This window comes from Alternaria atra, assembly GCF_907166805.1.
Source record: "Alternaria atra isolate CS162 genome assembly, contig: 21, whole genome shotgun sequence".
NCBI classification, from domain to species: Eukaryota; Fungi; Ascomycota; class Dothideomycetes; order Pleosporales; family Pleosporaceae; genus Alternaria; species Alternaria atra.
In genome coordinates, this window is record NW_025091319.1 from 2,352,705 (window position 1) to 2,370,928 (window position 18,224).

The 18,224-nt window shown below is 51.0% G+C and overlaps 7 protein-coding genes across 7 annotated transcripts; 3 read left to right on the plus strand and 4 right to left on the minus strand.

The window, feature by feature from the left end:
• Positions 1-219: 219 nt before the first annotated feature.
• ALTATR162_LOCUS1196 (uncharacterized protein) lies at positions 220-1,671 on the minus strand (the record flags this gene model as incomplete). Its single annotated transcript, XM_043308791.1, has 1 exon — positions 220-1,671. The coding sequence occupies one exon, from the start codon at positions 1,669-1,671 to the stop codon at positions 220-222; it is 1,452 nt and encodes a 483-aa protein (XP_043164726.1).
• A 276-nt stretch (positions 1,672-1,947) lies between these two features.
• On the plus strand, positions 1,948-4,247 carry ALTATR162_LOCUS1197 (uncharacterized protein; the record flags this gene model as incomplete). The annotated part of the gene is made up of 5 exons (XM_043308792.1): positions 1,948-2,623; positions 2,673-2,692; positions 2,740-3,087; positions 3,159-4,073; positions 4,125-4,247. 5 exons carry the CDS (start codon positions 1,948-1,950, stop codon positions 4,245-4,247), a joined length of 2,082 nt encoding a protein of 693 aa, XP_043164727.1.
• Positions 4,248-4,593: 346 nt separating this feature from the next.
• On the minus strand, positions 4,594-5,988 carry ALTATR162_LOCUS1198 (uncharacterized protein; the record flags this gene model as incomplete). The annotated part of the gene is made up of 2 exons (XM_043308793.1): positions 4,594-5,235; positions 5,290-5,988. The coding sequence occupies 2 exons, from the start codon at positions 5,986-5,988 to the stop codon at positions 4,594-4,596; spliced, it is 1,341 nt and encodes a 446-aa protein (XP_043164728.1).
• A 400-nt stretch (positions 5,989-6,388) lies between these two features.
• ALTATR162_LOCUS1199 (uncharacterized protein) lies at positions 6,389-9,705 on the plus strand (the record flags this gene model as incomplete). The annotated part of the gene is made up of 5 exons (XM_043308794.1): positions 6,389-6,569; positions 6,623-8,059; positions 8,113-8,220; positions 9,199-9,298; positions 9,378-9,705. The coding sequence occupies 5 exons, from the start codon at positions 6,389-6,391 to the stop codon at positions 9,703-9,705; spliced, it is 2,154 nt and encodes a 717-aa protein (XP_043164729.1).
• Positions 9,706-10,083: 378 nt separating this feature from the next.
• ALTATR162_LOCUS1200 (uncharacterized protein) lies at positions 10,084-11,880 on the plus strand (the record flags this gene model as incomplete). The annotated part of the gene is made up of 1 exon (XM_043308795.1): positions 10,084-11,880. The coding sequence occupies one exon, from the start codon at positions 10,084-10,086 to the stop codon at positions 11,878-11,880; it is 1,797 nt and encodes a 598-aa protein (XP_043164730.1).
• Positions 11,881-12,412: 532 nt separating this feature from the next.
• On the minus strand, positions 12,413-12,786 carry ALTATR162_LOCUS1201 (uncharacterized protein; the record flags this gene model as incomplete). The annotated part of the gene is made up of 2 exons (XM_043308796.1): positions 12,413-12,688; positions 12,754-12,786. The coding sequence occupies 2 exons, from the start codon at positions 12,784-12,786 to the stop codon at positions 12,413-12,415; spliced, it is 309 nt and encodes a 102-aa protein (XP_043164731.1).
• Positions 12,787-16,270: 3,484 nt separating this feature from the next.
• Positions 16,271-17,072, minus strand: ALTATR162_LOCUS1202 (uncharacterized protein; the record flags this gene model as incomplete). The annotated part of the gene is made up of 3 exons (XM_043308797.1): positions 16,271-16,436; positions 16,491-16,730; positions 16,783-17,072. The coding sequence occupies 3 exons, from the start codon at positions 17,070-17,072 to the stop codon at positions 16,271-16,273; spliced, it is 696 nt and encodes a 231-aa protein (XP_043164732.1).
• Positions 17,073-18,224: the final 1,152 nt, after the last annotated feature.

An 18,224-nucleotide genomic window follows, 5' to 3' on the forward strand; every position in this document is an offset into this window, starting at 1 on the left:
GAGGAAGAAGAGTCATTTGATTGGACAAGTGAATATGTTCAAGTTAGTAAGAAAGACGGACACCAACGTTTCAGACTGAGAAAGATGTGATAGTGTTGAGAACGAATGTTATGAAGATTGTTTTGGAATAGCCATGCTATGTGAATAGCCGCTCAGGAAGGAAAAGGTTGTGAACATGGTAGTAGCAGACATAATGCCATATGAGTAGTTACAACTCTATTAGTCGCTCTCGTCGTCGTCGTCATCATCATGATCATGATCATCATCGTCGTCATCTTCCATATCCTCGTCTTCATCTTCGTCCGAGGCATCAATCACGTGTACCTCTTCCGGCCACTTCACGGTCACTTCCTCCTCTAACTCCTTCCAGAACTTTCTCATATCCGTCCCCGTGTGTTCCTTCACCGTTCTGGAAGGTGCCTTCAAGTCCCCGTCAGCATCCTCTTGCTTGAACCCCACATGCATATGATCTTGCTGCAGCAGACCAAATTTTAGATGACTGAGAGCAAGTCTCTGAATCTTGGATAGTGTGTGGAAGAAGTTCCTCCAGAAGTTGGGCTTGTGTCCGAACGGCGGAGCGGCTGCAGAGGGGAGGTTCATTCTCCAAAGGCTCAGGTCTTCCAGGGTCGGTGCGAACTTCGTGATGAGAGCGACAAGAATGTCAGCGCGAGCGCTTAACTGACCGAGTTCGAGCTTCTTCAAGAGCGGTAAAGTGATTGTGGCGGGGTCAAGAAAAGCGGTGTTGCTTGGAACGTCGACTGGCTCTGGAGTACCCAACCACTGCAGAAAATCCTCGTTGTTGGCTACCAGATGTTTCTCAAAGTTTAGGCGGAGGTGTATGAGATTTGGGGTGAAGTGTAGGAAGCGCCGAAGTGAGCGTCCCGCGTTCGGGTCTGCAGACGTTCCATTGCTGTGAGTGTGCAGATAACGAGGCTTGAGATCCACATTTAGTAGTAATGTGGTTGTATTTTGCAGTATGGGCTCAATGGTCGGTCGGATATAATCGGGGAGAAAGAATGCGGTATCTGGAAGGCCACGCTGGCGGAGTAGCACCTCAAATTCAGTAGGTCTTCGGTTCGCCTTGCCTAGAGCGTACAGCACACAGGAGAAGACACGAGATGCAAAACGAGTGCCGATCTCATGTGCGAAAGTGTCGCGATCAGAAAACTGCATCCCAATACCGGTCTCGCGATAGACGGTGGTCGCGCCCCAGGAAGCCCAACTCTTGCCGTCGCGGACTCGATTGCTCGCGTTGAAGTCGCGGATCCCGATGGTGGTAAGGTTTTCAAGACGCTCGAAAGCTTCTGTGAGCATCTCGCGATCGATACCTGTGCCTAACAAAGTTTTCTGCTCCTCATAGCCTTGGATGTAGCGTATAGCGGCGTCTTCATCTCTGAAGCGTAGCGGTATCTCAGTATAAACGTTCGTGGCAATGATGAGATGCGACACTTTCTTGGAAAGACTGGCGTGTTTGGATATGTCAACAAGTGCTTGCAAGCTCTTGTGCGTAAGCATGAATTGCTTTTTGAAGAAGAATTCTTTCGAGAACCATTCGTAGAGCGACTTCTCAGTTTGTTTGCACACAAGTCGGAGCGATCCTAGATCTTCGGTGGGAAGGTACTCTGAGACGGCGACAAGTAATTCCAGGGGTATTGTGAGAAGCGATGCCATCTTGACGGAAAGTGATATTGCGGAAGTCTAGAGTCGCAGTTCTGATGATGGTGGTGCTTGTAGTACCACATCGTCTTATCATGTGTGAACGCGTCGATCTCGCGAAGGCAGAAATGAACGCTAGTCCGCTTTTGGGGCTGATGCCTAAGGGCGTTCCTTTCAGACCCAGGCCAGCGTCTCACCGGCCGCCTAATCTCGTCTCAATCGATTGTTCAAATACCCATTCCTCACCTCGAATTCGGTTGCATCGCATCTTTCTCAACTCCAATCGCACCAATGGCTCGCAAAGCTGCACAGAAAGCCCCAGCGGCCTCTCCCCTTGATGGATGTTCCGTCGCGGCATCTGGCCGCTTCCCCGGTGGAGAAACTCAATCGACACTAAAGGCGCGTCTAACGTCACTCGGCGCTACATTCGCGTCCAGCGTATCAGCGGACACGACGCATCTCATCGCAACAGAGAAGGATTTCGAGAGTAATTCTACAAAAGTACAAGCTGCAGTTGCTCATGACGTGCCTGTTGTCACACTCGAATGGCTCAATGAATGCGAGGCGACAGGCAAGTTTCAAATACTTTCTTTTTCCAAATCGTCATATACACTTCGAGATACCATGACGATCTTCAAGTTGACATCGGAGACAGATTCCAAGGTCAATGAGTCGCAGTATTTGCTGTCTGATTCGGCCGCGCCAGCGCCAGCTCCTGCTCAAAACGGGTCGAAGAAGCGTGCGGCGTCATCTGCCTCACCACCAGCAGCTGCACCAACGGAAGTCAAGAAGCCAAAGATTAAGGAGAACGCGAAAGTCGGCGATGGTCAAAATGCCAAATCAAAGCAGATCGACATCCCTGTAGATGAATTCTGCCCTCTAGCCCACTATCGAGTCTATATCGATGACAACGATGGCACGATCTACGATGCGTCACTGAATCAGACAAACTCATCCGCCAACAACAGTAAGCAGTAGTAGCCTCATTCAGTTCAAGCATATGCTAACTCTATCAGACAAGTTCTACAGAGCTCAGGTTCGTATGAGTTCACGAATGTCTCTATGCTCTACTAACGCTCTAAGCTTCTCACCAATGGTTCTGACTTCCAAACCTGGACACGCTGGGGGCGTGTCGGTGATCGTGGTCAAGTGAAGATGCTTGGCGACGGGAGTTTCGCCACTGCCATGAAGGAGTTTGAGAAGAAGTTCAAGGACAAATCAGGTCTCAGGTGGGCGGACCGTGGCGAAGAGCCGAAAGCTGGCAAGTACGCTTACGTAGAGCGCTCGTACAATCCTGAATCGGACGACGATGTCGACGACGACGATGCTGGCACTGGCGCTGATGTCGAAGATACCAAGGACAGCGTCACGCCTGCTGAGAGCACCTTATCCCCGCCTGTCCAGGATCTCATGGAGCTCATATTCAACCAGGTAAAGCTGCAGCATTCGTCCGACTCGTGGTACCGGGGTGTTGGAAAAAATGTCAAGCTAACAGTGGATAGGACTACTTTAACGCAACCATGTCTGCGCTCAACTATGATGCCAACAAGCTTCCACTGGGCAAGCTGAGCAAAGGTACTATCGCTCGTGGTTTTCAAGCGCTGAAAGACCTCTCGGTATTAATCGACAACAACGATGCCACGTCTAGGGAAGAGGTGGAACGACTGTCAAACCAGTACTTTTCCATCATCCCCCATGCCTTCGGTCGTAATCGTCCACCAATCATTCGGGATATCAATCTGCTTAAGAGGGAGATTGAGCTACTCGAGAGTCTGTCGGATATGAAGGAGACGGCTGCTATGCTCAAGGACCAATTGAGGGACAAGAGTGATGTCAACAAGCTTGATAAGCAATTCCAAGGGCTGGGTATGAACGAGATGTCGCCTCTCGATCACAAGAGCCGCGAGTTTGTCGAAATCGACGAGTACCTCAACAACTCGAAGGGCAAGACGCACAATGTTAGCTACAAAGTCCAGGAGATTTTCCGGATTGAACGTCAAGGAGAATTCGAACGTTTCGACAAGAGTAAGTACTCGAAGATCGCCAGTAACCGTCGTTTGCTCTGGCACGGATCTCGTGTCACCAACTATGGTGGTATTCTGGGCCAAGGTCTCAGAATTGCGCCACCCGAAGCTCCTGCCACCGGATATATGTTCGGTAAGGGTATCTACCTGGCCGATATGTCTTCCAAATCCGCCAATTATTGCAATGCGTACAACTCCGGGGGTACTGCCTTGCTTCTTCTCTGCGAAGCTGAACTTGGCAACCCGATGCATGAGCTCACCGACTCATCGTACACTGCTGGAGAGGATGCAATCAAGAAAGGCATGTACAGCACGTTCGGTATGGGGCAGACCGGTCCAAGCAAGTGGAAGGATGCCGGTTGCATGAATCCAGCCTTGAAGGGTTGTATGATGGTAAGCAGGCTTTCATTTTGCGTCTAGATTGCCAACTGACCATTATACTAGCCTGACGTATCGACTCCGCCTGGTCCTACGAACGTACCCAATGCTTATTTGCAGTACAATGAATACATCACCTACGATGTCGCACAGGTCAAACTCCGTTACCTGCTCCGCGTCCAGATGTAGGCTTGCCTCGCGTAAAATTCTAGCATCTTCCCAACATCTATCGTTTTACCTCCACGGTTTTCCGGTTCGGCGTTTAGGCCTTCGGAGGGGCGTTGTCATGGCATTCGGTCAAACAAAGCGGCATGCTTGTCGTTGTCTTCAGTTCCGCAATGTCATTACCTGTTCTCACTTGCATGTATTTCTTGCGGTACATGGTACCATCTTGCTCTGATCTCAGTCATCAGATGAATCAAAGGGTCAAAAAGCATGGTATATTCGTCGTAGATCAAATACAAGCATCGCAAAGGACTGCTATATACATAGGGGTAAATCATCAAACTCCGGTCCAGCATAAAGGCGACCCACTCTAATCGCGCCCACCCACCCTTCTCTCATAGTCATCTTCAAGCCTAGATGCATCAACAACCTCGACGCCCTTGCCCAGACCGATCATATCACTGCGAACCTGCCACCACCTGACAGTATGCTCACTCTCCTTGCCCTTGCGCATAGGGCCCTCGTCATCCGTGTCGACAAGCCCACCGAGACCGGTACCGTCAGCGCCAACAACGACGATGGTCTGACCAACCCACTTCCGCACGTCCTCAATGTTCTGACCGTTCACACCGCTCAATGCGTCGACTACGTAAACAAGCTCGGGTCCGAGGTGCCTGAGCATGTGCACGAATCCTGTGGTGGTATTGAAAGGCATGACCATCGCTGGGTCCTCGACTAGACGGAGTGCTTGCGAATGGAGGGTGTTCCAGAGTGTGTTGTCAGACCCTCGGGTGCTTGGTGCTGGTGTGTAGACGACTGGTTCAATAGACGATAGTTCCTCGCCTGGTGTGCGTGCAGGTGTGCTGATGGCGGAGTATGAGCCACCGAGCGAGGACGATCCAGTGCGAGAGTTGGACCGGGATTGTGGGCGCGAGCCCAGGGATGGGGAGTAGATGAGGACGAAGAGCTTGGTTCTGGAGAAGTCGGTGTCGGGGAGGTGGGAGAGGATGGTCTGCAAGCTGTCAATTTCTGAATGGCGAAAGGGGATATGGTATAGGGAACTTACAGCGTTCTCTTCACGGTACGAGCCCTCGTCATCATCCACTCTGTCCACCAGACTCTCCGCGCTAACGACCAGAACCACCGTCTTCCTCTTTCCGCTGTACTCGCCTCTCCCTTCAGCCTTCCGCACACTCGCCGCAAAGCTCCGCGCCTGGGCATCCACGGCAGCATTGCTATCCCGACTCTGCGCCTCAACATTCCTCCTGATAGTAGCCTCCTCGCTCCATCGCGAATGATCCCCGAATGCCTCGTCTTTGTCTTCCTCGCGGATAGAAGCAAGCGCCGCACCAGCAGCTGCACCCGCGGCGGCCCAACCCGCCGCCGTCTTCTTACTCACAGTATCAAACAATTGCTGTGGCGATGGTGTGCGTCTGATGACGCCTTGTGCGCGACCGAGTAGTGTGCCGTCGCCGCCCCCGTATCCATAGCCTTCACCGCCTCCTTCCCCTACTGGGAAACCAGATGCATCGCGTGTTGCAGGCGCCCTGCCTTGTCGCTTCTCATGCGACGAATCTTCTCCGTAGGATAGGTCGTCGTCGGAAGAGTAATCGCGACTATCCTCGCGCGCACTCCATACCCAAGCTGCAAGACCAGCAGTCGCGACCGTTACGGTGAGGATGAGAGGAACGTAAAAGCCGAGGGCGCTGCGGTTGCGCGAGTTGGATTGACGACGGTCGTAGCGGTCGTAGTTGAAAGAAGACATTGTGGTGCTTAGGTCATGATAGTTCGTGGATGTTTCGTGGCGGATCAAACGCTGTCAGGAGTTTGAGATTATTGTTTTGGTGGTCAGCCGCTGCCGCTCGGCTCCAAGGCAGCTTCCCTGTTGTTGACGCCGGCGGTGGCTGGGGGGAGCTGATGGGCTGCTTGACACGTGCGTGCCTGCCGAGGCGAGTGTGTGCGAGTCAGGGTTTGAACTTTTGGCGGCGGGGTGACTCTTACACCCCACACGCACGTCTTTGTACCTGCAGCTACACTCAGTAGACGCCAATACCATCACCCACGAGACCAAGTAAATTTACAACTATAAACAACCAGGGCTGAACCGGAAACTCCTAGATCTCAAGCCCGCATACACATCGTGGAAACCATCTCACATTCTTACAATGCCTCACGCGACGAGTCTTCCCGCGCCAGGCTTCCAGGCCCTCATTCTGTGCGGGCCTGGCGCGTCCTTCAGTACTTTCACATCTACGCCGAAAGAGATTCCAAAAGCATTGTTGCCCATTGCGAATAGACCTATGGTCTGGTATCCCTTGGAGTGGTGCTACCGTATGGGAGTTACAGGTACAACATCGCGCATATCCTCTTAATACATTCTCTGAACTAACACCTTGCAGACATCACAGTCGTGACACCGCCAGAGTCATTAGAAGCCATCGAGGCTGCCATGTCACAGAACCCGCACCTCACAACCCTCCCTTCGCCAAAGCCAGACATCCTTGCGCCGAAAGACCTTTCACACCAAACGAGTACCGGCGACCTCTTCCGGCTACCTGAACTACAGAACGCTATCAAAGGCGATTTCATAGTACTACCATGCGATCTTGTATGCGAATTGGACGGCACAGCGCTTGCAGACGCGTGGATGGTCGAGCAGGGTGGTTTTGCAGGAGCCAGTGGTGGACTAGATCACAACGGCAGCAAGATCGCATTCGGTGCTGGTGGTGAGAAGCTTGGACGAAGAGGCGGAATGGGTGTATGGTATCAGACCAAAGGTGAAGGGAGCAGGAAGAAGGAGGAAACCGACTTCATTGCGACGACACCACTACCAACACCCATTGTCCCAGTTCCGACAGATTCGCTACGCCGAAACATCTCGAAACTGGTGTATTCTGTTCCCACCGATACCCTTAACGATATCACAGAAGAGAACAAGACATTCCCACTGCGGCATTCGCTCATTCGCAAGCACGCGCGGATAAGGATGCTTACGACCCATCGCGATGCACACATATACATATTCCCATACTGGGTCATGGAGATGATCAAGAAAAACGAGAAATTCGAGAGTATCAGCGAGGAAGTATTGGGATGGTGGGCAAAGGCTGGCTGGCAGGAAGGTCTAGGAGATAAATTGGGTCTGCGGCAAATACTGCAAGGCGAAGACGAGGAGTCGGATCATGGCTCGCAAGTTGTTGAAGAAGAGATCGATGTCTCCAAGTTCAGCACCACATACTCCGACAACATCACAGACACAGACACAAAGGCCCCCACAACACTCGCCTCGAGAGTCACAAAATCCTCTAGCATACCCGAAGCCGCAAAATCACTCACCTCAAATTCTAAACTCACGGTACCACCCATCCTAGCCTACGTCCAGCCCTCAGGTCCAACCGAACCCCTCATCCGCCGTGTGGACGACTCCCACCTCCTCCTGACCGTCTCCCTCCGCCTCGCCAAACTCCCCTCCATCGAAGAAGTTACCAAAGAACTCGCGTCGCCGTTTGCACACCAATCTAAGATCGTTCACAAAGAATCTATACCCCGGAAATGCCGCGTAGAAGCTGAGAACTCACTTCTCGCAGATAACGTCATCGTAGAAGAGAAGACAAACATCAAGGAAAGCGTCATCGGCCCTAATTGCAAAATTAGTGAGGGCGCGAGACTGCTGAGGTGTTTGCTGATGGATGGTGTGGAGATTGGGCCTAATGTTCAGCTTACGGATTGTATTTTAGGGAGGAGGTGTAGGATGGAGGGTGGTGATGCTAAGGATGGGGATAAGACTGTTCTCAAGGACTGTGAGGTTCAGGATGGTCAAGTTGTGGAGTGGGGTAGTAAGTATTCCCTGATATGTTGTGAAAAGTGGGTTAGGCTAACGATTATACAGCTGAGGCGAAGAATGAGAAGTTTATGCGCTTTGATGTTGGTGATGATGTGGGCAGCGAGGGCTTTGGTGGGGATGAGATGGATACATTGGATGGTGACGAGGGGGAGGGTATCCCGCTGCGGTGAACAATCGCTGCTGACATGTGCAAAAGCAGCGTACATGATGACTATGATCACACGGCTTGGAGACATGAGCTTATCCCAATGAAAGAGATATGGGTTCAGACAAATTCAAGACATCCAAACCCTATTGGGCTACCTGTGGATCGGCTGGTCTTAGACATCTAATCGAAAGAACAAGTCGTTGTTTTCACTTGTGCGACCATCACATATGCTGACCTATGACCATAGCAATAGATTCTCTTGCCTGCTGGCGTATTGACCTTGAACTTTCAAATCATCGAGAAATTCAGTCAGAAAGTTCTTTTTTGGATGTGGCTCAAGGATGAGTGGCTTCAAGAAGAGTGAGGATGTTGCGCCTCGAGGTTGGAGAAGACAACCACTATGATAGTAGAGACATTGTGAAGAGAAGAAAATTCACTTACTGGTTATGGAGACCACAAATACAGTGGAACGAAAGTACTGGAAGAGTAACACGCGAGGGCTACCGCGCGGTGGAGGAGAATGAGATGACGGCTCCAGCCTTGCGCTAGCGCCAGGCCGTTTCTGTATACTGCACCACGATACTCACCGCACCGCACGCGATGTATGCTAGCTTTATTTCGGGTCTCCAGTCGGCTGTTATTTCGAGGTGAATATGAGGCTGTGTTCAACGAGTACAAGGTCAAGTTGTCTACGCTAGGCTGCCCGGCACGACTTACCCAATGCGGACAAATGTCACGGCGAGGAGAAGAAGGGGTAACCAGCAATCAGTGCTCAACAGAGCCATAGTAGTCGTCGGTCGGGACTTGGTCAATGTATTGCACTTGAACTTGTAGACTTTAAATATCCAACAACGCATTCCTAAGTTTTCCAATCATATCTTTCCAAGGTTCAATCAACATCTCACATCACCAAGCAGTAAGTCAATAAATTACTTCGAAATAAGGATCTCAAGTCAGATAAAATTTACTTACCAATTGTGTAGTGTCTCAAAAATACGTACCTCTTACCATCATCAAAGGCGCAGGCCATGAGTACATCCCCATCCCGGACGGCGAAAGCGCAATCGTCGCAGACTTCCACTCGTACGTCAGTCGCATCATATGCACCACTGCATCTCTCCATTCCCGAAAGCCCATCGTACCCATGTCTAACCCACACTAGCATCAGAACACAAACCAAAGACTCCCCCAGCTACCTAACCTCGGGATTCTACCGCATCAAAGCGGGTCCTACACGCAACATTCCCACATACGACTACGAAGAGACCAAATTTGTGCTCAATGGCCAGATTGACGTGCTGGACGAGGCAACGGGTGTCACACATCATCTTGTTGCGGGTGACTTTGCTTTCTTCCATGTAGGATCAAAGGCACAGTTTTCGAGCAAATCTGGTGGAACAGCGTTTTTCGCTGTTACTAGGCCGATTATTACTCAACATCCTGGGTTGGTGGGAAGAGAAGAGAAGGTGGGTGCGCAGGCGAAGCTATAAGATCGGTCAACCTTGAGATGGTTGAAGGGCGATAAAGAGGCAGCGCGAAGCATTGTGGTTCATCACGGGTGAGAGGAACCCAGAAGAACAATACCAACATAGTCGATGGCTTCCAAGTAAATCCTTAAGAGAAATAGACAAAAATCCCTAAAATCATCATGACTGCTGTGTTGTGAGATACAAGAGCTCAAGAGCGCGATGTTCAGATCGTATCTTAGTTCATGAATAAGGTGCAACAATCCCGAGATATCTCCAGGAGACCATCGTCGCGGGGCTGGCGTGCCGCTAACGTCATCTGGCTGGACCCTTCGATCTCGACATTTACATGTGGGCGCCACCATCTCAACTCATGCATCGTTCATTCTCAACACCACGAGGATGGCGCAGTCGCCTGTATCCGGCGTCATGATGCCGCCACGCTTCAATATCGAGCTGGACCGGACAGATCCGGACGTTCCCTTCCGCGCATCACAGTCGCACATTCATCACACATGGGCCCGGACGTTCCATTCACGACCGGAGCTCTACGTCCGACCGCAGAGTCTTCAGGAGGTGCAGAAAGTTGTAAACCTCGCGAGACGCATGCGAAGACGCGTCGTCACTGTAGGATGCGGACATTCACCCTCGGACATCACATGCACATCAGCATGGATGATCAACCTCGATGATTACAAGCAGGTGTTGAACGTGGATAAGGAGCGCAAGACTATGACTGTGCAGGCTGGAATACGCCTTCATGATCTCAACCTCCAGGCAAAGAGCCACGGCTTGACAATGCCTAACCTTGGCTCCATCGACGATCAGTCACTCGCCGGTGCGATTGCGACAGCGACACACGGCAGTTCATACAACCACGGCCTCCTCTCCGACCGCGTTCAGAGTCTTCGTATAGTGCTGGCAAACGGCCAGGCAGTACGCTGTTCACCCCAGCAATCGCCAGATCTCTTTCGAGCAGCGCTGGTTTCGCTGGGCGCATTGGGCATCATCGTCGAAATCGAGTTCCAGATGATCGAAGCAAACAACGTCGAATGGATACAGACTATACGGCCGATTGAAGATGTTTTGGCAGACTGGAACAACGGGCTTTGGACATCGAACGAGTTTACAAGAGTGTGGTGGCTACCGTACATGAAGCGCGCAGTCGTATGGCGCGCGGACAAGACAAACAAGCAGCATCGACAGCCGGAGTACAACTGGTATGGCGGCAGTGTCGGCTTCCACACGTACCACATTCTTCTCTGGATATCGCAATACGTTCCACGCTTCCTGCCTTGGGTCGAGTGGTTCGTCTTCGGCATGCAATATGGCTTCAAAGATGGTGCACTCATCTCTGCGGTTGGCGAGCAGCGTACGGAACTCTTGATGAACTGTCTTTACTCACAATTTGTTAATGAGTGGAGCATTCCCCTTGACAAAGGTCCTGAGGCTCTGACACGACTGACGAACTGGCTCCACGGCGACGAACAATCCTCCGGTATTCCCTTTAGCACCAAAGGTCTCTACGTCCACTCTCCGATCGAAGTCCGCATTGCAAACACCGTCAACCGAGAACCCCGTCCATTCCTTGATACGTCCTACCCCGACCAACCCGCTCTATACCTTAACGCCACGCTGTACCGCCCCTACGGTCAAGACCCTCCCTGCCGCGAACGTTACTACCAGGCCTTCGAACACCTGATGAAAGAGTACAACGGCCGACCTCACTGGGCAAAGAACTTTCAATCTGTCGACCACGCCTACCTCTCCTCGGTATACGGCAACGACTTGGATGAATACAACCGCGTACGCAGCGAAGTCGATCCCGAAGGCATGTTCCTTGGCGCCTGGCACCGCCGCACCATCCTCCCACCCAAGAGCGATCTCCCCTTACTGCCCCTCGAAGAGAAAGAAGTCATACGCCGCGACCGACGTACCGGTGGTGTGGACTGGGTAGGTGAACAAGCACGATGGTTTGATGGTGGTGTTGATGTGTTTGAGAAGGCGGGCAGTGAAAGTGAGTCTGGAGAGAGCTTTGATTATATGGTTGGGGCGGAGGCGGAGAACAGTGTGCTTTTGGAAGGATTAAGTGACGAGCTTGTTGTTACGGAGGATAGTTATGAGAGTGTTACGGAGTCTAGGAGGAGAGAGGGTACTGAGACGTATGTTACTGGAACGAACGTCTTCAACAAGATGTAGACGGGGAAGTGAATATAGAGGTATATAGAAGAGGGGAAACATTATGCGATACGAATGGTGGGGAAATACGCTACTCAATGAAGACATGAATTCGTTACGCCAATATTACAATACTCGCAAACAGTTAGTATTCTATTTTACTTTGGCCACCGATGGTGCGCGATGTACGGTATGATTACGCGGCTAAAAACGTGTGAAAGAGGTCATTTTGTTGCCAGTGGCTTCCAACTTCCAACCCAACGCGGCCCAATTGGGTAAGGCGCGTACGTGTCGACCTTGCGAACCGCGACTTCCCGTCATCGTACTTCGTACGTCTTGTCTCCATCACTCACTTCGCAACGCTTCAGACCGTGCTGTATTATGTGAGCCTCCAAGATAGAAGTAAAAGGTGTTAATCATTGTTGTTCGCTGACAACGCTACATGCAAAGCTCAAGGATAGAAGTGATTACATGAGGAACAAAGAAACCACAAAACCGAATGCAGCTTCGAACATCCACCTACACAAACCGATTAAGGCTCCCAGTCAACACCCTAGCCGGGCTCTTTGCCAATGGCGACTAGAACAGGGTCGTGAAAGCCGAGCTCCTTGTCCCTCTTCGCACATTCTTCGAATGCACAGATCACCGAATCTCCCGATGCCTGGTCTTCCTCGTCAAACTTGATCATCTTCAAGAAGCCCGCAAGGCTCACGTGTTTCATAAACACCTTGAATTGCAGTACACCAAGCTCCGTGTGTTCGCGTGTAGCCAGCGTCATGTAGGCTGCGACAATATCTGACTTGCTGTTTTTAGGCTCAGAGCTGTGTCCCTTATCTCTTTGAGAATTCCGCGCAGGGTTGTGATTCCAACCTGCGTGGTGTTGAATCTGCTCACGATCGGCGCATCGGTGTCGATATCGTCCGCCATATCCAGGACCTTGAGCTCCGATAGATTACAGCTGTCATCCGCGTGCGATGCGTTGGTGGCACATATTTCGCAACTGAGACTCGGCACTTGCGTCTCCGACCCCTCAAGGGAGTTGGAGTGGGACGGGTAACCTCTGTCATCAAAGGTTCTTCGTGACTAAAGCAAGAATTTACTGTTCAGTGTTTCGGCCTGACGTGTCACTTTGGCGATATCATCCTTCAGTCGTTCAAGACTGATGGCTTATCACTCGGCTTGAGCGTAACAATAACTTCTGGAGCAAGCATTCCAGCAATCGCTTGAGTTGCTTTGACAAGCGGGTCCTTCATCGCAACGTCTTTAGCTTTATCGAGCTTCGACACCATCACTGTACCCAGATTACGGAAAGAATACAACCGCTTCACCGGTGCCAAAACTGAATCCCTCGGCCGCTGGAGATACTGGGGGGTTTTCTTTTCCGGAAAGGGTGGAATCGTATTAGCTGGCGCGGTCTCAGGGCCATGTTCAGAAGGCTAGTCGACAGATGGAGAGTCTGCCTCAGAATACGTTACCACTGATCTATCAGTGGTTCCACCTGCTGCGGGCGCATTTTCGCGCTCGAGCACATCAAAGATCGACATGGTCGCTGTTGGGATTGCATATGCCGTATGAAGCGTGGATACTTCCTACTTTTGCTTGGTGCTCTTTTCAATCTTCTCTTGAGACTATCTACCGACAGCCTTGTTATTTAACTCGCTCTTTTACTCCGCAACGAGCGAGGGAGCCGTTGGAAACAACACGACAGAACGATTGAGCTGGATGTAAACCTTAATCTGCCGTTTATCCACTATTTGTCGGGTAATGTTCGGCTTTAGCGACCTGGAAGCGCGCTTCGTGTTAGTCTTCTTGTGCCGCACCTCAGTCCATTCATTTCTGGTTTCCTGGACGGTAGCGGACTGGTCGACCAGCTTCTCCGCCTCTCTCGAGACATCTTCGTACAGTGTCTTATTCTTTTTCTTTTGGGGGAGGCTCAGCCGTTTTCGACTCAGTCTTCAAGACAGAGATTGCATCTTCTTTACCGACGGATTGTACGTCGGCAAGGGCGGCTTTACAAACTTGAGTTCAAGTAGGGGTATCTGGACATTAGTTGTGTCAACTTTTCTTGTCGGCATAAGCATGAGTTTGGGGGGTTGCGATGAACGGCGAAGTCCTCGAACGCTTGACGCGAGTGTGGCTATCGAGTTGGCGACAGGCGCTGAAGCTTTCAAAACCTCGAGTATAGGCTCGATAATATGGCCATCGGCACTCACTGTGGGCTTGTCAGTTGCGACTGGCATGTTCTATGGGGAGGTTTGTGAGGCTCTTAGTGCAGCTTTGTGAAGATCTTTGTAGTAGGCAAGCCCACGCGTCTGATCATCGAGCTTTGCAGCTTTCCTCTGAGTCGACCTGGAGGGAAACTTTGATTCTGCCATGTTGGAGAGCGGTCGAACTTTTCGGAGAAGAAGCTAAGTGTTGGAGCTTATATAGGAGGCGCAGTGGGTTGATAGGAAGATTGGTCGCTTGGAGAGAGGCGGGTAGTCAAGGTCAAAATCCGACCAGTGGTTGCTTCCTTAGGAAATCTTTGCAGACCTGAGAAGGGTTTGAGTTGCAGCCCGAGAGCGAAATGGAGCTACGAAGAAGAAGAGAAGGTTTGGTCATATCGAACAGAGGAAGCAATGAACGACTGCCCGTGTAGACAGTGAGCATTTGAGGGTGCGCCAAAAAAATGACTTACACTCATAACCGACTGCATGTGGGCAGGCACTACCGCTACGGCTGCAGCCGTTGAGTGCAAGGTAAAGAACTATTGTAACATCGTGGTAAGGTATTCAGATCACGGTATAGCTCAACAAGCTGATGCAGTTTCCTTGCTGATGATGCTATACTGGTAGTCAAGAACCCCGTGGCTACTCGAAACACATCCTACTTCAGCCGAAAGAGCCGCTGTAGGTAACTTCAGCAAACAGTTTGCCCGAGGCACATTTTTTATTCGCCAAGCCAGAACAGTCCTTTGCAGAAGCAGACAGTTACGTCCATACTGGCTGATTCACGCCTGCCGATAGCTCCTTCGAATACCTCCACAAAAGCTTGTTCGCGCTTGACGGATCTCACCATAGCATCTAGCAGCACCGCTGTGTCAAATTTATCAGGTTCGTCCGACAAAACTGAAGCCACTTCATGGAAGAATATGCGCTTTACATAATTTGGAAGTAGGCTTGCGAGACAAGCCAGGTCTCTCTTGTCGCTTTCCCAACGTTGCTGTAACGTAAGACCTTCTCCAGGTTTCTCATCACTGACGTAAGGAATTGCTGAATCTATAGGAATAATGGGTTCTGCTGTTTGAGTGGCACTCGTGTCGATCTAGGACTTGGACGAATCGACCGCCGCTGCAGTGCTAATAGCGTTGTTAGACATATCTTCGTCACCAATGTTTTTGGCGGAACGTCTCCCTTCCGCGCGGCGCTCGCGTCTAAGCTCCTTTGCTCGTATATCCATCTTCAGCTCCTTGCGAGTCATTGCTCCGAGTATCGTATCTTGGACGTGTCATCTTGTTGCGCTAGTGTTATATATGTTGACCGCTGTGGGAAGTCAGATTCCGTTTGCTGTGTTCAGCTGAAGACGAAAGTTTACGTCCAAGACTGCAGTTGAACAAACTACAATGAAGGCTCACGAGACACATTCAGGGTAGTTTTTTCTTCAACACACCGCTTACGGGTATTACAAGAAACAGTAGAGTGAGGATTGCAACGACCGACAATAGGGAATTGAGCTGATGGTTCCCGGAAGCACCAGGCTGGCTGAAGACGTTAACATAGAATAACAGCATCGCTACCAGTAGCAGAAAGCTATTTGGTTCTGCAGTCATTCTTCAGTTTCAACGCTCTATTGTTGCTCCATTACTAACATCGCGGTATCCAGACTATGCAGTTGCGTATTCGACCTGAGCATTTACAGCGCAACGATTCCCAATACATCCTCCGGTATTCACTCTCTTCGTTCTGGAAGGGTAGTTGTCCTTAATCCCGACGATCCTATTACACAAGATTTACCTGAAAAGGGTCTCCATCAAAGTTCGACGCCGCATCCAGACCGCATCCTACCTGTTTTCGGCTAGTCGGACAATCTCTCGTTTCCGAGATTGTGGCCCGCAAGTAATATATCCCCTGCCTTGGCATCACCGTGCTCGACTTGGCATGTAGCCACCATGCGATAGAAGCTTGGCCGTTTCAGGAAGAAGGCCGACGCCATTGTCTGTAAGTGCCATCTGCATGACTATGGAAGAGAAAGAAGTGAATGCCGCAATTCCGAGATTGTTAAAGTTCAGGAGAGCGATTATATTGACACGTTACGAGGCTATATCGAACAACTCGCATCGCCCATATCTACCATCCGGAGAATAACCTAAGCGCCACAATTGTCTGTTCTTGTATGAAGGCTACCCAGCCGGCCGCCCGCGACATCACCCGTTCTACTTGGTCTGCACGTAGATCTCCGAGCTTCCAGAAGACTGGTAACCCTCGGTGGCGACGATCTGGTAGTAATGCTGACCCAAATTCATGCCGTAGCGAGCCCAGGCATTGAAGTGGTTTTGCATGTTCACGCTGCCACCGACGCGCTTCTGGGTACGGACAGACCTGGATGTTTGTTAGTGCTTGTCACACTCCCAGCGATGCTGCGTGCTCTCTTACCAGTACTGCTGAAAGGTCCTTGTGCCGTCAATGGAGGGCTGGTTGGTACGGGTAGATGTGGAAATGTCGTAAGTACCACCGTCACTCTGGAAGCTGCCCTTGCGCTGGGATCCGCTGCTGGGGTTGTAGGTGCCGTATGACTCGATAACGTAGTACTCCACAAGTGGGTTACGGGTCCATCCGTAGACAGCCAAGTAACCATTACCCTGAGGGTTGAAGGAACCGCCGTAGTTGATGGTGCTAGGGGTAAGGATCAGCAAACGATTAATCTCTGATATTCCGAGTGACTTACCGGCCAGTTCCAGGGTTCCATCCCTTGCCACCGACGAAGTTGCCAGTGTTCCTCCAAGTCACAGAGTACTTGCTGCCCTCACCCATGGTGTACTGAGCAGAACCGCCGCCATCAGTCCACCATGAGTAGAAGTAACCGTTGTGGGTACCCTCGGAGCTGGGAGTGGACTGACGCTTCTCAAGGAGAGCAGTCACGTTGCCATCATCGCGCTCAGCGAGGAAGTCGAAAGGAGCGGCGAGCACGCTGGTGGTTGCCACAGCGGCGAGAAGGAGAGACTTGAAAGAGACCATGATGAACTGAGTAGGCTGATCTGTGCTGGATGCAGTGACGATATCAACTGCGAGAAGCAGTGAGCTTATATGTCTCCTTCGAAGTGGATATAAGCCTGAATCGCTGGAAGAAGTCGCATTTCGTGGTCATGAGATATCATCTCGCCTGTGTCTACATCCGTCTTGGTGTCTACGATAATGGTGCGTTCCAGTCCTCTCATTTCGAAAAGCACGTCCAAGTGCACTGACTAGAACGGGCTGGAGACCAAAAACGGTACCGTTTAGTATCCGCCTCGGTAATCATGGCAAAGATACAAAAGTATAATGATCCATGTCCCTTGCACACATTCTGCATGATACTACAAAGGCAATATCGCTGATCCGGGCTTTACGCGCTTTCTCAACCCGGTTCACAGGATGTTAATATAAAAGTACGCCACTAGGGTAGGTAGGGAGGCCTTACCCCACACTCCTCGGATGTACCCCAAAGCTTGGGAGAAACACCCGTCGAGCCAAGATCATGTAGGTGTTGGTATTATTGGGATAGTGGCGCACGTGATGAAACATTTGGGCGCTGAAGGCGGGAAGCCTCGGCGAGTTCAAGACAACCACCGGATGAAGTGGTCTTGCCAAGATCTACAGCACCCGGCATTTCTACCGATCCTGGTGATGCACGCCAAGTCTTGAGCGGAGATGATGTGTGGAGTGCAGGAGTGGATCTCGAGGTCGGTGAGCACACAGGAGAAGTTTTCGTATACGCCGTATAATAGCATAATGATCGTGGTATCGCTCACAGGCTTAGGATGCCAGTACATCGAGACTCTTGAGAAGTCTTCGCACAATTGGAGCGTGTCGATATGTCATTTCGCGATATTGAACTTCTCCTACATGGTTGGCAGCTCGTGGTGCGATCGCCATACTAGTGCCTGACGACCACAATACATTACAAACTCGACTGCTAGTATGAGGCCATCTCACAAGGCTAATGGAGAGCAGTAATGGCTGCTCGTGCGATGTGGTACCAGGCACTATACTTTGAGAACACTTGTGGCGACTTCTCTGGGCCACCGGATCTGAGACTTCCAGGAACATGATATCAGTTTGCAAGCCGGTGGCATCTAATAACCCTCGAGATTACCCACTTATATCCAAGACGGTACATGGCTCAGAATC